This window comes from Triturus cristatus, chromosome 10 (assembly GCF_964204655.1).
Source record: "Triturus cristatus chromosome 10, aTriCri1.1, whole genome shotgun sequence".
In the NCBI taxonomy this organism is placed as follows: Eukaryota; Metazoa; Chordata; class Amphibia; order Caudata; family Salamandridae; genus Triturus; species Triturus cristatus.
This window is the reverse complement of record NC_140593.1, coordinates 540,261,777-540,278,592: the sequence shown is the minus strand read 5'-3', so window position 1 is coordinate 540,278,592 and position 16,816 is coordinate 540,261,777. Positions and strand designations below refer to the sequence as shown.

The following is a 16,816-nucleotide window of genomic DNA, read 5'->3' as shown; positions in this document are numbered from 1 at the left end:
CTTATTGTTCCACACCGGCTTTGGTACCAATGCCAAAATGTACACAGGCCTGATGCCGCTGTTGCCAGACAAGAACCCTGTACTTATACTGGTATCCAGCTTAGAGCTGAAATCATCTCTGCCTTGCCCGAGATTGGGTCTCAAATTCACTTTGATGCATCCTGTCGGATTAAGATAGAACACTGCCTTTGCCACGCAGCCACCCACAGGCGAACCACCAATTTTCTGCCTCCAACTCTAATCCAAGTCAGTCAGTCTTCGTAGATGATGATGATGATGACTTTTCCTCTCATTATGAGGAAAATATTCTCTAGAAAGACTTCCAAGAGGCCAGTGGGCTGGCTACTTCGCCTGATTCCTAGTTGATTTCCCCCATGAATTACCAGTGGAGGAAAGCGCTTCCTTTGCTGTGGTGATCTGAAATGCAGCGGAGGTTTTGGACATTCAACACCCTTCTGCGCAGGTAAAGACTAATTTACACAAACAGGTATTATAGCCTGGGCAGCCTGCCTCTGAGCCTTTGCTACCATTCAACTAAGCCTTTAACGAGGCAGTGATGGACAACTGAGCGAAGCATTGTTCTTGCTCTTTTCAGTGAACAGACAGGTTGCCAGATGCCACAAACTGACACCAGGCGACCCCAATTTTCTGACACAACACCCAACTTTAGATAGTCTGGTGTTTCAAGCATCCATCAGCAAGGTGAACCGCAAATGATTTCCTTTGACTATCCCAGACAGAGAATCAAGGAGAAGTGTAGCATTTGGGAAACATGTTTTCATTGGCCAGCCTAGCCTTGAGGTTTGTCAATACCAGGTGCCTTTATGGCTGATATACTTATGCCCTCTGGGACATAATTGGCAAGATTTGCCTGCAGTCCCTGAAGACTTAGGGGAAGAGGGGTGGGGGGGTGGGGGGCTCCATTGCTCAAACCATTCATGAAGGTCAAGGTGCAACCAAATAATTAGAAGTGTATTGGTGACATTCCTGTAGCTAGAAGGATGAGATCTACAGACTAAAGTGAGGAAAGAGGTGACATGGGGGCTCGTTATGATGGTGGGCGGAAAGTCCGCCACCATAGCGGTGTTTGGAACCGCCCGCCAGACATGCGGCAGTCCCACCACTGCTATTAGGATGGGCCTATAACATGGCAGGCTGCAGCACCATCCGCAATGATAAAGGTGCTTGCACTGTATTTCCCTGCACCAGGTGGCATGCACCACGCGGTGCCTGCCACGTGGTGCACGGCTCATTGCAGCGACCCCCCCCCCCCCCCTGAAGGGGGCCCGCAAACCCAATCCCTGCCAGCCTTTCCATGGCAGCATCGCCGCCATGGAAAGGCCTCCTAAAACCCACATCCTAATATGGCGGACGGTGCCTGCTAGGTACCGCGACCATATTAGTGGCCCTGCTCCATCCACCAGGCAATCGGTGCGATTGCCTCTGGCGGAAAAACAGCGGACGGACTTTCCGTCCGCCGCGGTACCCACCACCATCCGAATTTGGTGGTGGGTAAATCACCATGTGATGGTGGAAGGACTGCCAGCCCGGCGGTGGCGGTCCTTCCACCATCATAATGGCCCCCAAAGCTCTATTATAGAGTTTTGCTGAGCCAGGAGCTACTGATTAGTCTGCCTGAAGCACTGCTATTATATTTGTGGTAGTGGTGAAGGGTGGGAAAGAATAGACCCCTTAGTTGAAGCCAGCATTTCTTCTTTCCCCTAGCACTCTTTTAGTTTGGCAGATGTCAGTCAGGTGCAGTAGGTGAATTAAAAGCCCACACATGCAGTCCTGGTGGAAACCATGACGACTCAGCCCGAAGATCGTTGAATTTGGGGCTGGGATCTAATCCCTAGGTCCAAGAAAAATCACTGATTCGCCTAAGCTTTAGTGCCAAGAAGTGAGACCTGAACTAAGCTGCCTTGCCTAGAAGAGGTTATGCCTGTGTGCAGCCTTGTTGCCTAGAGGAATTTGGCCGGTGCATGGTCACACCTTCTGTCAGAAATAGGCCTTTGCATGGCTGCATAACCAGGTGAAGATTGGCACATGAGGCTGCAAGATTTCCAAATTCTGTGCCTACCTGTGCTCTGTGTGGTCTCGTTTTCTGAGGGGACTAAAGTCACTGCTTTTCCTGCCAGCGAGACCACCACCTACAGCCATCGGAAATGTGCAGCAGTACTGTAGACATGTCTGCCAGGGGAATACCCACTGTCAATGAGGAAATCCTGATGGAGCTGCCGGTTTGTGGGCTTTCCCTCCCAGAAGCTGGAAGGAGTGGGTATGCAAAGACTAAAACGAGTGGCTGCCATAACACACTGATCCACCACGAGTGGGAAGAACTGAGCAACCAAACTAAGCAAGAACTGAGCAGTTGAAATGTAAGAAACTGAATTCATTTTACAGTAGAAGGGTCAACCTGAATCTGATTCGTGACCTAAAACTTCGGGGAGAACTGCTTAGACCAGAAATGGAGGGAACCATGAGAGATGGCAAATAGAGGTGCAGCTGATCTAGACAATACATTGTATCTTGCATATAATGTGTGTTAAATTCTGTTCTAGTGTGCATTAAAGTACTTTTCTTCTTTGAAAGTAAAGCACTGGATTGGACAATCAGTTATTGTGCTGTTTTTGATTGTTTAGTCCTTAACTAAAGTTTGCAGAGCCATAAAAGAACGGACCTGGGATATTAAAGGTAAAATACCTCAACCGTTATATATTGAGGTATTTTGCCTTTGGCCCACCTGAATGGGTTCGGACAAGAGTTTATAATATTTTTATGAACTGCCAGTTTCAGCTTGTTACCTGGCTCCTGGTTAAGGGAGTGGTTCAACAGACACACAAAAGATTATGGGAGGATGCTTGCAGTACATCTAGCCACTGGCAATCACTCTAGGTAGTATTCCAACCCATTGTTCTTTTGCCCCGCCTAAGCAAATCCGCTTTGACCCTGCTCCAGTAGGAACAGTCCAGGTCCTCTCCAAAATGGAATACAAGGAACCCAAGAACGTGTTCCCAACGTCTTGGCATACCTTGGCCACATAGAGCGGTGCATTAAACACACAATGGTGATGGGAGGATACTTACAATAAGTCTAACTACTTGCACTGACACCTAAACCAACTCTTCCCAATCTGTGTGGGGAGGGAGTTCAGTAAACATTATGTGCTAGTCTGACCTCTTTTCTGGCAACGTTATGGCAAAATTAAATTGTGAGAATGACGTAAAATATTATCCTTTATCCAAAAAGCCTCTTGTTGACAATGCTAATCAGAATGATACATTCAGTGTAGATGACTTTAGGCCCTGTTGATCCCAGCAGACACTGCATTTTTACAAAACATTAATTGCTGCTTACAGTCCTGATTCCACCCCTACACTCTACACTCTGGGCATTCGGGATAGAACTCAAGAACCCCCTCTTTTCTCATCACCTCCTCCAAACTCCTCCCTGTGTCAGCTATGTGATATTTTTCTAAATGTGTATGTTTCTATGTTTACTTGTTGCCTGTCTCAATAAATGAGTCTGTGTTGTTGATGCATCTGATTGTATTCATGCTTTTCTTGTAAAATGACCTACTACCCTTTTGGGCTAAGTTTACCCTTCATACATACCACCACTAAAATAGAACTGAAATGAATACAATGTTGTGTCTTTCAATATGGTTTACATCTTTAAATGATATTGTCTTCTGCATTAATATGTGAATCTATTTTTTAATTCTGTTGACATATTAATAAATTGCCATGGCATATATGTTAACCTAAACAATTAAAGAATCTTTTGGTATTTACACTGTTCTTAAATTCACTATGTTTGTTTTAGTGAATGTGGTACTGAACTTCTGAGCTCCGTGGACAATTATGCAGTACTGCAGCTGGATATTGTATGGTGTTACTTTCGCTTGGGACAACTTGACTGCCTGGATGATGCAGAAAAAAAGTTAACTATTGCCCAGAAAAGTTTCACAAAATGCTATGGTGAAAACCACGAGCGACTTGTACATATAAAAGTAAGTTCACAATGAGTAAGTGCAAGTACTGACTTTTAACATACAAATCTCTGCAAATATTTTAATGCAGGTTTTTATGATTGTTGATGTAGTGGGAAGAGTTAATGATCTTTGAAGATGTATTTTTGTATTGGTTTCCACTTGTAACATGATGTGGTGTCCTGCCCGGCATGTTTGCTTTTTGTTGTTATTTAATCCTTATAATCTGACAGTTTACTGGGTCTGCCCCTCCTGTTACTTCCAGTAGGACCCACACAGGTGGATTGTTGAGAGGTCGTCAGAGGCCACGCCCCTTCCCTCCACCACTCTGCTAACACACCTCCTGGGGCACTACTGGTTGGGGGAAGAAGTCCACCTTAGTCCTGAGGCTCTCAGGAGTAAAGTGGAATTAATTCCCCAACCAGAAGCGCACCAGGAGGTGCGTTTGCAGAGTGGTGGAGAAAGGGGGCATGGCCTCCAAGTCCTCTCAGTAATCTGGCTGTAGGGGACTTACTGGATGTAACAAGAGAGCTTGCCGGCCCCCAAAGACCCTCCACATTCAAGGAGACTTCATACCCCAACCACCACTGCGCCGGGAGATGCATTTGTAGAGTGGTGGTTGAGAGGTTGTGGCCTCCGGCGATTTGCCGGGGTTGCTTTTTTTTTTTTTTTGTGTATTTTATATTTTTTAGGGAAGGAGACCTGTCTAGACTCCCCTCCCCCCCTTCCCTGGGTAGATAACGGCTTGGGTACCCTACCACCCCGGGGCCCAGCGTTTCTTATTTTTCTTTTATTTTGTTAAATTAAGGGGGGCCCCCCTTTCCTGGGCCGATCATGGCCCGGGCATCCCATTCATCTGGGCCTGTGCTTCTTTTTTTTTTTTTTTGTCAAACAAGGGAGCAGGTGCGTAGCCCACATCCCGGGCTGATTTTGACCCCAGGGACCCCATCCCCCGGGACTCGGCCTTTAATGTGGGTGCCCTGGTCTCACCCAGGGAACCCACTCATCAAAGATGGAGACCGTGGGGGAGTCTGAAGACCCCCGGTCCCTGCTGTCTCTCCTCATCCTGTGGGAGCTGGCATTGCTTTTACACATAGGGAGCTGCTTACATGGAGCTCCGTGTGTGTAAAAGTAAGTGTGCTCTGCTTTGAGAAAATGAGAGCAAGATGCTCTCGCTTGCTCAAAGCGGAGCACACTGTATGCTATGGCTTGGCGGGAATCCATAGCAAACTGCAATGTCCTGGGTGTGGAAACTGAGAAATTCACCTAACTATGACTGTACTTTAACCTTTAGTTTTTTCAATGAATTTCTAGGACTTTTTTTTTTTTTTAAGTAAAATTATTTTTGGGTGAGTGTATGTATGATAGAATGACTGTATAATATATGTTGTGTGGAGACATTATTTTAGTAAAATGTTTTTTTTTAATTGTTACAAAACAGAATATAGTTCATAGCTAGCAAAATCTTTGTAAAATGTGTGTGAGAATTAAGCAGATACCTTTTTCGGGAAACAACCTTTACAATGCAGTGATTACAACGTACTACCTTTACAATGCAGTCGTTACAATGCAACATCCTTTACATCGCATGCCACTACAACGCATGCCACTACAACGCATGCCATTCCAACGCATTATGAGGTAAATAATGGGGATTAGCCATTTTTACCCCTTCACTATCCAACACTTACCCTACTGTTGCACTCACTGGAGTGGGAATAGTAATTTTTACCCCTACACTATCCAACACTTACCCTACTGTTGCACTCACTGGAGTGGGAATAGTAATTTTCACCCCTACACTATCCAACACTTTCCCTACTGTTGCCCTAAAAGTAATATGCGTTGTAATCATATGCGTTGTAATGGTATGCGTTGTAAATGTAGTATCTAAAAATGCGTTGTGATGGCATGCGATGTAAAATCATGCGTTGTAATGGATGCTGCGATGTAACAACTGCGTTGTAAAGGCATGCGTTGTAAATATTTGTATTGTAACGTCATACATTCACATTTTTCAATAGAAATGGTTTATTTGCTCAGGTATTTGAATTCTGATTCTGAGATCTGTCACCAACAATCTTTTTTTGAGGTGTCCTTACTCTCGCGAGATGCTTGCAGGACTCATGAGATCGTAAAGGTCTAAATTTCAGTGCCTTCTATAATGTTTTAAATTGCTATTTAATGCTAATCTATAATACAGTAGTGAATAAAAGATGGTTGGATATTTATTTATTTTGTATAATAAAGTGATGGCCCTTGTGAGGCACTCGCAGTAGCCACATGCACAACGCCTTCGTGGACTAAGAGTGGACTGTACTTCCTGTTTGGCTCTCATAAATAACTCGCAGAGATCGTGCATTTACAATTGAGTTAATTATAGTGTTTTACTGCAATTTTGAACAAAGTAGAACATTAGACATGTTGTTTAAGGTAGAATGATTGTGTACTGTTCTACAGGAGATGTAAAGGAAGTATTTTTTCTTGAAAGAGGTCCATAGGAGGAAACCCACCCAAAGGAAGGATTCTGATTGGTTTATATGGTTGTTTTTATTTAGAAGGAGATGATTCCCTCCCATTTTGCTTTATTTCACTATTGTTTTTTGGTGAGAGTACACCTATCCTGTTTCACTTTGAACAGAAAAGATATCTTCATCTGATTCAGATGAACATCCAGAGGCTTCTGCACCAACACAGTCCCCCAAGGAATCCTTGGTGTGGCAATTCTTTGAAATGTGGCCAGGTGCCAAGGAGGTGTCTGCAAGTATGTGACCTGTAAACTTTGCAGCAAAGAGTTCAGCCAGGGAGGGCAGAAATAAACAATATAATATGAGTACCACAATAGCGTGGTGACACCTTAGATCTTTGCATCTGCAATGGCTTGTACGGGTAAAGTTGGCTTATGCTAGGGAGCTAGACAACTCTACAGGATCTTCCACATCATTTCCTGCAGGTGATATTGTGCTTCCTCGGGTTCTAAGTGCACAAGCAGGCGATAGCCCTGCTTTTTAAAATAAATCGCTATTTTGCTGCTTGTACAAGCAGATCATTTTTTCATCAGAGAAAAGCAGGTCTGCCCAGGACAAGCTTGGCCAAGAGCACAAGTGTGTTTAAATCAAAATGTGTCTTGGCAATGAAAAAGAAGATAATTCCAAAAAGGTCTGGTAATTACAAGACATGGCTGCATGCAATTATGGTCTAGCTATGTTTATGCCTTTTGGTCACTCCTATCTGAAGTTTTCACTTTTTATTAGAATTTATGTGCCAGAAGAAGTCCCACTGGCAAGGGTGCATTGCCACTTCTCTGGCTGTTGGAAAGGTCTGCATACTGAGACACTTGGCAAATGGCTGGTTGAACTCTGCTGAATGGCTTAGTGTGAAAGAGTTTTATGTGCATGTCTAAGTGGATATCTTTAAAAGGATATGGTCCTCACGCGTTAGACATCCGGAACATGCAACAGGTTGATCGCTTAGTTTGTAAAAGCCTTTCACTCTATGAACCTCACTTGACCTCTTGGAGCAACTAAGAGATTGCACATAGTTCTTACAAGCTTACATTTTTAAATATGTGGGATTTCTCCGGGTCTCCCTATATTTCTTCATTGTTCTACAATTGTAGCCTCTTCATTTAAATGTGGCTAACCGCCAGCCCCTTACTTTTGTTATTTTTTTCTCCTCCTTTCTTTGTTTCTTTTCATCTTCCTCCTTTCTTTGCCCTCCAAAATCTTTGCTGTCTTCTGCATAGGTTTCAAAGTAAGTTGAGCAATTTGTAGTACCATCACCGCCTATGTCTCTGCACACTTCTACAGTCATTTGGAAAGTCTTCTGTTCAAACATGTTTTAAAAAAATAACCAGCGAGCTATCTCCATTGCTAATAGTCTAGTTTTTCCTTTGGAATAGTTTAATTGGAAATGGAGGGGAAGTGTATGTGTGTCTGTACAGATGGACTGAATCAGTGGGTGACATGAGAGAATGAAGTCCGTAGCGCCCATCTTTCTCTCTTCATTTTGTGGCCTTACACTGTACTCTGTAGTACAATAAATGGTGACCAAGCTGCCATGGCACACAGGTGAGATTGCATACGTCTCACCACAGTTATCACTACACCTCAAGGACATGGGAGGGAAAGTAGTGCTGGTCATTCACTGGTTCTCACGGCTGTGTACTCACTTGGCATTGATATGAATCAGTTCCGTCTGTGGTCATGGCCCAGGGGGTGCTATTCTTGGTGTATCGAGGATCTAGTAGAAGACATAGCAAACTGGTCAGGGTGGAGGACATGTCCTAATGCCACACGATTTACCAAAACTTGATGTAGGTCCATCCCTGTCAAACAGTCTGTCTTGCAGCCATAACACCAGTTTGGATTCTACATAGTAGGAAATGGCAGGATTGGTGCTTATGTACAAACATTCTGTGAATATGTCTCCACAACACATAAGGGCACAATGCAATCTCCGTATAAAGGACCTACTTCTGGTAGCCCAGTACTCCTAGAAATCACCGCATGAGAAGACCCACAAACCACTTGGGGGGGGGGGGGGGTACCCATAGAGATTCTAAAATACAGGATGACCAACCACCACAGGTGATCCTAAACACTGTCTTCTGGAATTCAATAAAACCCATTCAGTATTGAAGCTTCACATCTCTAAATTTATGGCGGGGCATGGCCAGCCATGCACCAAGATGGCCACATAGTGCCATAGCTCTCACTCTGCCTATCATCATCCAGTGGAGTTCTGCAGCACAGAGAGGCGTTCCAATGTAGGTTCTACACTCTCTGGGTCAGCGGCTTGTTGCAGGATGTACAATGGTGTTGACTCTTACTTCTGAGATATGTGGAGAATGTCACCATACCAACCAGAATACTTGCAGCCATGCTCCTACTACTGGCCAGTCTAAGAGTAGCTATGGCATGGATTCGGGATGCGGCATTTTGGAATGGCTCCACTGATAGCTATGCAATGTTACAACTGCACCCGTGTAGGCCTAAAGCTACTCGAGATCCACTAAGAGGCTATTTGGAGATGCCTTTACACCCAAGGGAGTAACCACCTAATGAAATAGTTATGGTCTCTGTATGCTGTAATGCTGTTTTAATGTTGCCTGACAATGCATCTATGCTGGATATGGCATGGGACTACATGTGACAGGTTGATGTGATGTATTTAAATGTCTATCTTGTAGCCTAAACAGCCATTATAGCTGTTATGCCCACCTTTAACTTTTACGCTAATGTATCTATGGTTGTATTAACACTGAAATTGTGTGCACAGGTCACTATGTTATGTAGCCTATTACCCATAATGCACTGTACTGTTAGTTTGCACTTAACTTTAAAAACATAAATAAAAGTTTAAAAAATATATATGAATGACAGAGGGTAGCAAACCGCATTATCTATTTGTGCATCAAAACTCTTTAAACAGTCAGTTCAACAGATCCATGAAAGAGATGGTGCTGCAAACGAAACAACTTCTGGCAAGGAGTGAGAAATCTGAGAACCTATTGCAACCCAATAACATCAGAGAGATGACTAGAAAAATTAAATTGGGCCGCTGGAGAAAAATGTCCATTGTTTCTTACTGCTTCAGAAACCTGATATGCCATTGGTTAATTAGAAAGGTATGCATAGTGTACCATCAGCCTTTAATAAGCAAATTGGGTTTTAACTGGAAACCCTTACCAAAGTCCTCTTTTCAAAACAAAGGAAGAAACTATGTGGATAGCCAGAAAGTAGCCTGACCTTTTGGAAACCACATAATATATACCTAGATACCACCCAGTTGCCAATAGCAAAATGAAGGGATATATGCCCAGAAATACTTTACCAGAAAACAATGAATGCCCCATTCTCACTGCACTTGGTTCCTCTGATTCATTTAGAGGCATGGAACCATTGAATTCCTGTCTGTTTAGGCTACGCTTTTGGAAACTACTTGCTGGTTGTCCATCTGTCACATAGCCACCAGTTGAACAGAACTGAAATGCCCACATTTTTTGTAGCAGGATTTCATATACTGTTTTTTCTTGTTATCAACCACCATGAAAAATGTGATGGTCCCAAATAAAAATAATGCTGAACTGTCCGTGCTGCAATGGAATAACAGTCCCAGCACATCTGGGACATTTCTTTTTGTTTTTCAGTAACAACCACACTCTTTTGGGTTTGGTCCTAAAAAACAAAAACAATGCTGGGCTGTCTGCTGTGCCTTGGTGGCCAGCATGACATTACATTTTTGTCTCAAGTTCTTCTCCTGACTTGTCTGTGCTGTTGGAAGGCCACCAATGGGCTGGGGGTGGTGGGACCTCCACCGTCACAGAAGTTTTGTGGCCCATCTTAAACCTGTGAAGGAGCCCTAGGTTTGTGTTTACTGAATAGATGACACACACTTCACAGAAATGGTAGTTCTTTGTTAGATTGGTAGGCACGTCTAGTTACTGATTGGGGAAAGTGTTCTGGGTTATTTCAGCATGTGGGTTCAGTGTTTTAGCCTTCATGTTTATCTTCACAAGTTGACTAAAGGAGCAATTTCAGTGGACCGATGCCAGAGAGTCTCTTACATATATATTCATTTCTTAATAAAGAATACCATGAGGATAGACAGCCATTTATGGTGTTTGGTGATCCAAGAGAGGGGAATTGTTTTGAAACTGACACTTTTCAGGTGGATAGTGCTGTGTATAAATACATGCTTACTAGGTGACTTGAACAAGTGTCTATAAAGAAATAATAGCACATTCCACCGCAAGTTGAATAGCTACATCAGTTTTGCAGTAGTACATCCTTTTAAATCTGTCAGGTTGATAGACAGGCCTTGCAAACGTACTTACTTCAGACATTACTGTTGTGGCTCATTTTCCTTAAACCTGGGCCCTCTTTATCATTACATTCTTTTTTCTACTAGAGACTCCTTGTTCTCTTCAGTCTGTGTTCCTTTTCTTTCTTTTTCACTTTCTAACTGCCAAGGCGCATTTGTATGACACTGTCATGTTAGCAGTTGTTGGAAATGGAAAACAGTTAAATAATGCTGAAGAAATGTGAACTGTACAGATCTTTTGGGGAAAAAGTGCAGAACCAGAACTGTGTATGATTGTTTATCTTTGTTTTTTTTTATTTCATCAGGGAAGTTATGGGCGTGAGAAGGTGTTATTTCTAAGACTTCATCTACTTCAAGGAATTGTACAGTATCACAGTGGTAAAGGAAATCAGTCTGCCGAATCACTCTCAAAGGTTAGTCGGCTTGTTGTAATTGATATTTCTAAACACAGATTCCCCAACTTTAGAAAATTCAAGGGTGCCAGACTGGATCTGGAGTTTCAACAGCAATTGCTCCCACATGCAGTATGTGCTGCTGTCACACTCTGTGAAGGCTTTGGCTGGCCCGGAAGTGATGGCCCTTCGATGCAGATCCTGAGCTCTGCTCCCAATTTTGTCAGTTATACCATTGTCAAAATTCATTGTATACAGTGTGCTAAGGGGAAGAGTGCTCCCCTTCCCTAGCCAACAAGCTTTAAACCATGCTGCGAATGCAGGAATGGAGATGTTGGTCACAGATCTGCACAATATTTGTCTTTGATGCCAAGTTTCTGATCATGATTCAGAGTCCTGGGACAAATGCTCCTGACTCACCTGAAGGCAATCCTGGAGCTAGAAACGAAACTCTACATCGCAGAGCACAAGAAGCAGTCACATTTAGAATAATCATAGGGGTGGTGCTCCAAATCGTGAGGCCACTTCTGCACCAAGTCCCTTTTTTCAATCTATGTCTTCTGGTAAGCCTAAACCCAAGTTCGTTGGTCCCAGTATGGTTAGTCAAGGCGGGATAGTCACAGCTGGACAAGGTACGCCCCATTGTCCTGGGTTGTCACCAACTCCCACAGCAGATAGAGGTCTTCAAATAAGCCATGATCTACATTTGTCAAGTCGATGCTGGCTCCCTCTAGTGTGCCTTTGGCCCCACGTAACCGCGAGAACCACCAGTTACGCTTCTGCGGGCAGATCCTTACTGTACACCAACAGACTGCACTGGCTGCCTCCCATCTCCAGTCCTCCGTTCCACTCCAGCCACTGAGGCCACACTGGTCCTGACCATACAGATGCCAATTCCGGAGCTGATCCAGACAGCCTGAGCCAACAATGGCCCACACTATACCAAGTCACGCAATGAAATCGGTGCAGCCTCCAGAATTGGTTGATCCATAGCGTCTCCCTCCTTTTTGTCTGCAGGGCAGCAGAAGTACTTGATTTACTAATATCTACTATTGAAAAGAAACCAAACTTGCTGACACAAACTTTACAGCCTGGGTCTGCCACATCAGAGCTCTTGCAGCTTGTTACTAATGCCCTAACAAACACTTAATGGCTACTTTGACAGAGCTGTGTTAGGCTCCCCCTGTCAGTTGCCCAGCAGCTAGATGGATGAAACAGTCTATCCCCTGGTGACCCAGGTTTTCTCACCCAGCATCCGACACTGGAATGTTTAGTGATAAACAATGAGTATGGCCAACCCAAACATATTCCCTTCTGTGCTGCTAAAAAGGACATCAAGTAACATTGACGAGTTCTGCAAAAGAGTATTTTCCTCCGTCAGTTTTTCCTGTGTATGTCTACTGGGCTGTTATATATGTACCCATGGCCAGCGAGATCCTTTTAGCTGTCCATGACAAATTAAGAGCCTCCCTTGCCCAAATAATTCAGGACTAGCAAGATTTTTCCAAATACATATTGTGGACCAGCCTTGACACAACAGCCTATGTCCAGAGGCATCAGTATTTTGCTCAGGCATCCTACTGGTTTTTCCCAGTGACATTCAGACATCTCTAATGGACATACCCTTTGATGGAACCAGACTCTCTGAAGAGACGTCAAATTTGGCATGAGCACGTTTCAACAGCAGTTGCTTTTTGGCCAGCTCCCTAGGTTTGCTTTGACCTGGCTGCCAGGTCTACCAGTAATACAGAAAAGTGAGAGGCTATATGCAGGAGTCTAGGCAGTTGACAGTCACAGTCAAGTAACAGTTTGCGGTTCCATAGAACATGGTTATGGGGGAGGTTGGCGCATCACCAAGAGCAGCAGTCCTCCACCTTCTCCTCCCTTACTGCAGTGGCCTCTAAGCTGCTTTGATATCCCCTTGTTTTATTGTACACAGCCAGTAAGGGAAAGGTTAACCAGCTGGAAATCTATCACTTCACATTGGTGGGTGCTACATACTGTTCATAAAAGATATGCTTTGCCGTTCTTTTCATCCCTCCCTTGCATCCCACCCATTTCTACTCCGGTTTCATGATCCATCTGCTGTAACTCAAGTCGTTTTTGGCCAAAGGGGCCATCAAGAGAGTACCAGATTTGGAAAAAGGTGGGAGGTTTTACTCCTGCTGCCCAAGAAGGTCGGAGGGTTCAGGCAGATTTTGGATTTTTGCCCTCTGAATACCTTTCTACAGAAAGTCAAATTAAAAAATGTTCACTGTGGCCCAGGATCTTTCAGCATTGGACCCAGGGGATAAAGGCTATGTCAGCCCTCTGTAAAGCCTTGCTGCCCTCTCTGTATTTTTATGTTTGCGTGACTAACCTTGATAATGCAAGTTTCCTGTGATGAGTAACCTTGATAATGCAAGTTTCCTGTGATGAGGTTCCTAAAAGGTTTGAAACACTTGTTTCTGCCAAAGACCTTCATTATACCTCATTGGGACTGTAGCTTCATTCTCAGTTTTCCGATCTGCGTGTCATTTGAGCCTATGAGAGGTTGCTCTCTGTCTCCCTAACATCAAGACTGTTTTTTCTTATCACAATCACTTCTGCGTGCCATGTCAGTGGGTTGCAAGCGCTATTAAAACAACCCTTGTACACCACCCTCTTTCCTGACCTAGTGGTGCTTAGCACACGGGCCTCTTTTCTGCCAAAGGTTGTTTCAGCCTTCCAGGAGGGTCTGTCCATTACCCTTCCTGCTTTGTTTCTCTCCGTCACATCCCTGGAAAGAGAAGGAGAGGCTCCACTGGTTTGATCTGAGCAGAGCTCTCAGTTTTTATACAGAACACAATAAGGAATACTCGGTAGACTACTGTGTTTTGTTTGTTTTTTTTGGGACATTTCTAGTGTTGGAAATGGAAAGCAGTGTGAAAAAGGACTCTTTCCAGGTGGATCATCCTGTGCATTAAGACATGCACTACCCTGGTGAGGTAGAAACCCCCTGAGGTTCTAGGGGTTCAGTCCCCGATGGCATTGGCAAGGGGTGTTCCTGTCCTATACATCAGCCAAGTGGCTACCTAGGTGTCCATGCATATATTCACCAAGCACCACTGCCTCGACAGTCAAGTCTATAGAGCCCATTATGACCGCAAGCTTCTGCACAAACTTTTGGTATTAGGCCACTCCTCAGACCCTTCACCTTTTGGGAGTCACTGCTTGGATATGTATTTTAAAGGTGAGGAACCTGCTGTTAGAAGTATTCATCAGAAGAACAAGTTAATTGCCTTCAGTAATGCTTATTTTGGTGGGTACTCTAGCCAGATTCCTCATCACTGTCCATTCTGCCTTTTCTGTGGTGTGGACTCTTGGATTAGTAAAGTGCAAAGCAAAACTTATACCAGCATACAGGACTGGCACTTACATGCAGCTCCGCACAATCAGTTGTGGGGCAGAGTAAGGTCTTTGTGGAGTTTGGCCTTGTGACCTGTCGGTGTGCAAAAACAATTGCTATAGAAAATCTAGATCCCCTCTTGTGCCTGGAAATAACCTTAATGCGAGGAATGCACAGTTTGATTGAGTATCAATCAGAGAGTTAGTGAAGGTAACTGACCATGTTACTGTATCCTATGTTCATACATGATGTCATTTGGAATAAAGAAGACGGAAAATACTGTTGATGTTTTTGCTTTCAGCTTTTGTATTTGTGATATATATTTACAGAATGTACGAGGTTATCTATCTCAGTCCTGCTCTTTTCTTAGGGGAAACATACCACTGCACAACAAGAACAATAAATGACTTCTGAATCCTCAGATGACAGAGGCTTGTCAAACACACATTCCTCTTACAGAACTCCGCTCCCTCTTCATTATTCGTAAATGTCACCATCCGTTTTCTTTTATTTCTCACATCCTATTGCTAACAGAAGTGTGTTTGCAGCCTCAGTTTACTGGTGTCATAACATGTAGACAATTTTCTCAGGTGTTTCTGTCCTTGCAGGGACAGTACTTTTCATTTTGTTTCTCAGTTTCTGTACCTTTTTTCATTGGATCTAAGACCCTTAGGCAACAAAGACAGAAATTGTCTTGTTGAAGTGCTGAAGACCATGTTTGGCCAAAGGGATAGTGTACAGAAAAGGGGACAATATTGACTTATGGTGTCACTGACAAGCGCACTGCTGCTTGCCCATTGAATCAAGTCTCATCACTTGCAAGTGTGAGAGCAGGAACATTGAGGTGGACTAAAACACAGGGTAGAAGGATTATTTTCTCTAGATGCTGACTATCTCTGACTGTATTCCTCCCACACACTCCCAGTACCACTACGCTGGTGGATCCAGATGCTGATAGGCTTCAAGCCGCATCCTTTCTCAATTGTCCACTGTTCCTTTCAAGGTCAGTTGTTCCTATGTTTTACCAGAAAACATCTTGCTGATTGACAGACTCGAGAAATATTGAGTTACCCTGTGTCATTAGTAACTAGTGTGCAACCAAACTCCTTGTGTTATGGCCTCTCTGTAGTCATTATTACATGATCTGACTCTTAACTATAATGGAACAATTAACAGGGTGGGGGTACTGGGCATATATTCTTAGCCCATCTGCTACCTCTGCTACTTTTCCGTGGCATCATCTTCCTCTTTCTGCACTGGGGATTTCTTAAAGAAAATTCTTTTATTCAGAGACCTATGTTTAGGATCGCAGGAATATTTCTTGGCACAAATCTCCCCCAGCGTAGCATTAGTAACATAGGTGATAGACAACACCATACTTGTAAAAACAATTTAAGCTCTCCAAAGACTCTACTTTTGGAGATTGAGCTATGTCTCAAAACCAGATATGGATCACATCTTTATTGAAGCAAATGGGCAAAAAATCCTGCTTGGGCTCAGATGAATTCTTTATATCACAAGTGTGGCTTATTGCGCTGATTGGATACTAGAACACATTGCACAAAGGAGTGTGACTCACCTGCCAGATAAGAATGTGTTTTTTCGACAAAGCTTCCATTTAAAAATTATAAATTATCACTCTGGATTATCTGAAGTAGTGCCAGGAGATAAAGGGATATCAGCAGTGGAAATCCGGGGGAACAGTCAGATAGCCGCACATGGCCCAAGCAAACCAGACCGCTGAAAGAGGAACAGTGAGGAGAAAGTAAGAATCCAGGAATTCTGAGTTCGCTATACGTCTTACCTACTCTTGCTAGAATCTCCTTGGGCTGCTCAGGAATGCAGAGCAGATGCAAATATAAGCCTGAGCTGCCGGAACCAAGGCCTGAAGAAGATGTCATAGGCGTGGCTCGATTGCAGAGATCATCTGCACTCTGGCAAGGCGGTGACTGCCCTTCAACAGTCTATGCTGGAGCTACTGTGAATTTCTTAGCATTTACATTTTCTTAAATCAGATGCTTGTGCCATGTTGAAGTGGCATTCCACATTTTCCGAAGTCTTTGCCAATCTTTCGCATTTCCTGCACCCTCCAAAGAAAACAGAAAGCAAGAAAGCAAATGTAAATATCCTGCACAGGTTCCCTTTGGGACATGTTTGAGGAATCTATTTCTCCACTTACTGTGTATTTCCTAAAGGGATACACATGTTAGGAGGGTTCTTCTCATGTTGCCTATTTTCTAC

The 16,816-nt window shown here is 43.7% G+C and overlaps 1 protein-coding gene across 1 annotated transcript in view; it reads left to right on the top strand.

Annotated features, from left to right (window-relative positions):
* The window catches only part of NUB1 (negative regulator of ubiquitin like proteins 1), a 260,190-nt gene that overhangs the window by 125,478 nt on the left and 117,896 nt on the right, over positions 1 to 16,816 (top strand). The window contains exons 9-10 of the mRNA XM_085632023.1: positions 3,826 to 4,012; positions 11,122 to 11,229. Coding sequence (XP_085488149.1) covers positions 3,826 to 4,012; positions 11,122 to 11,229 — 295 coding nt within the window. The remainder of the gene's footprint in view (positions 1 to 3,825; positions 4,013 to 11,121; positions 11,230 to 16,816) is intronic.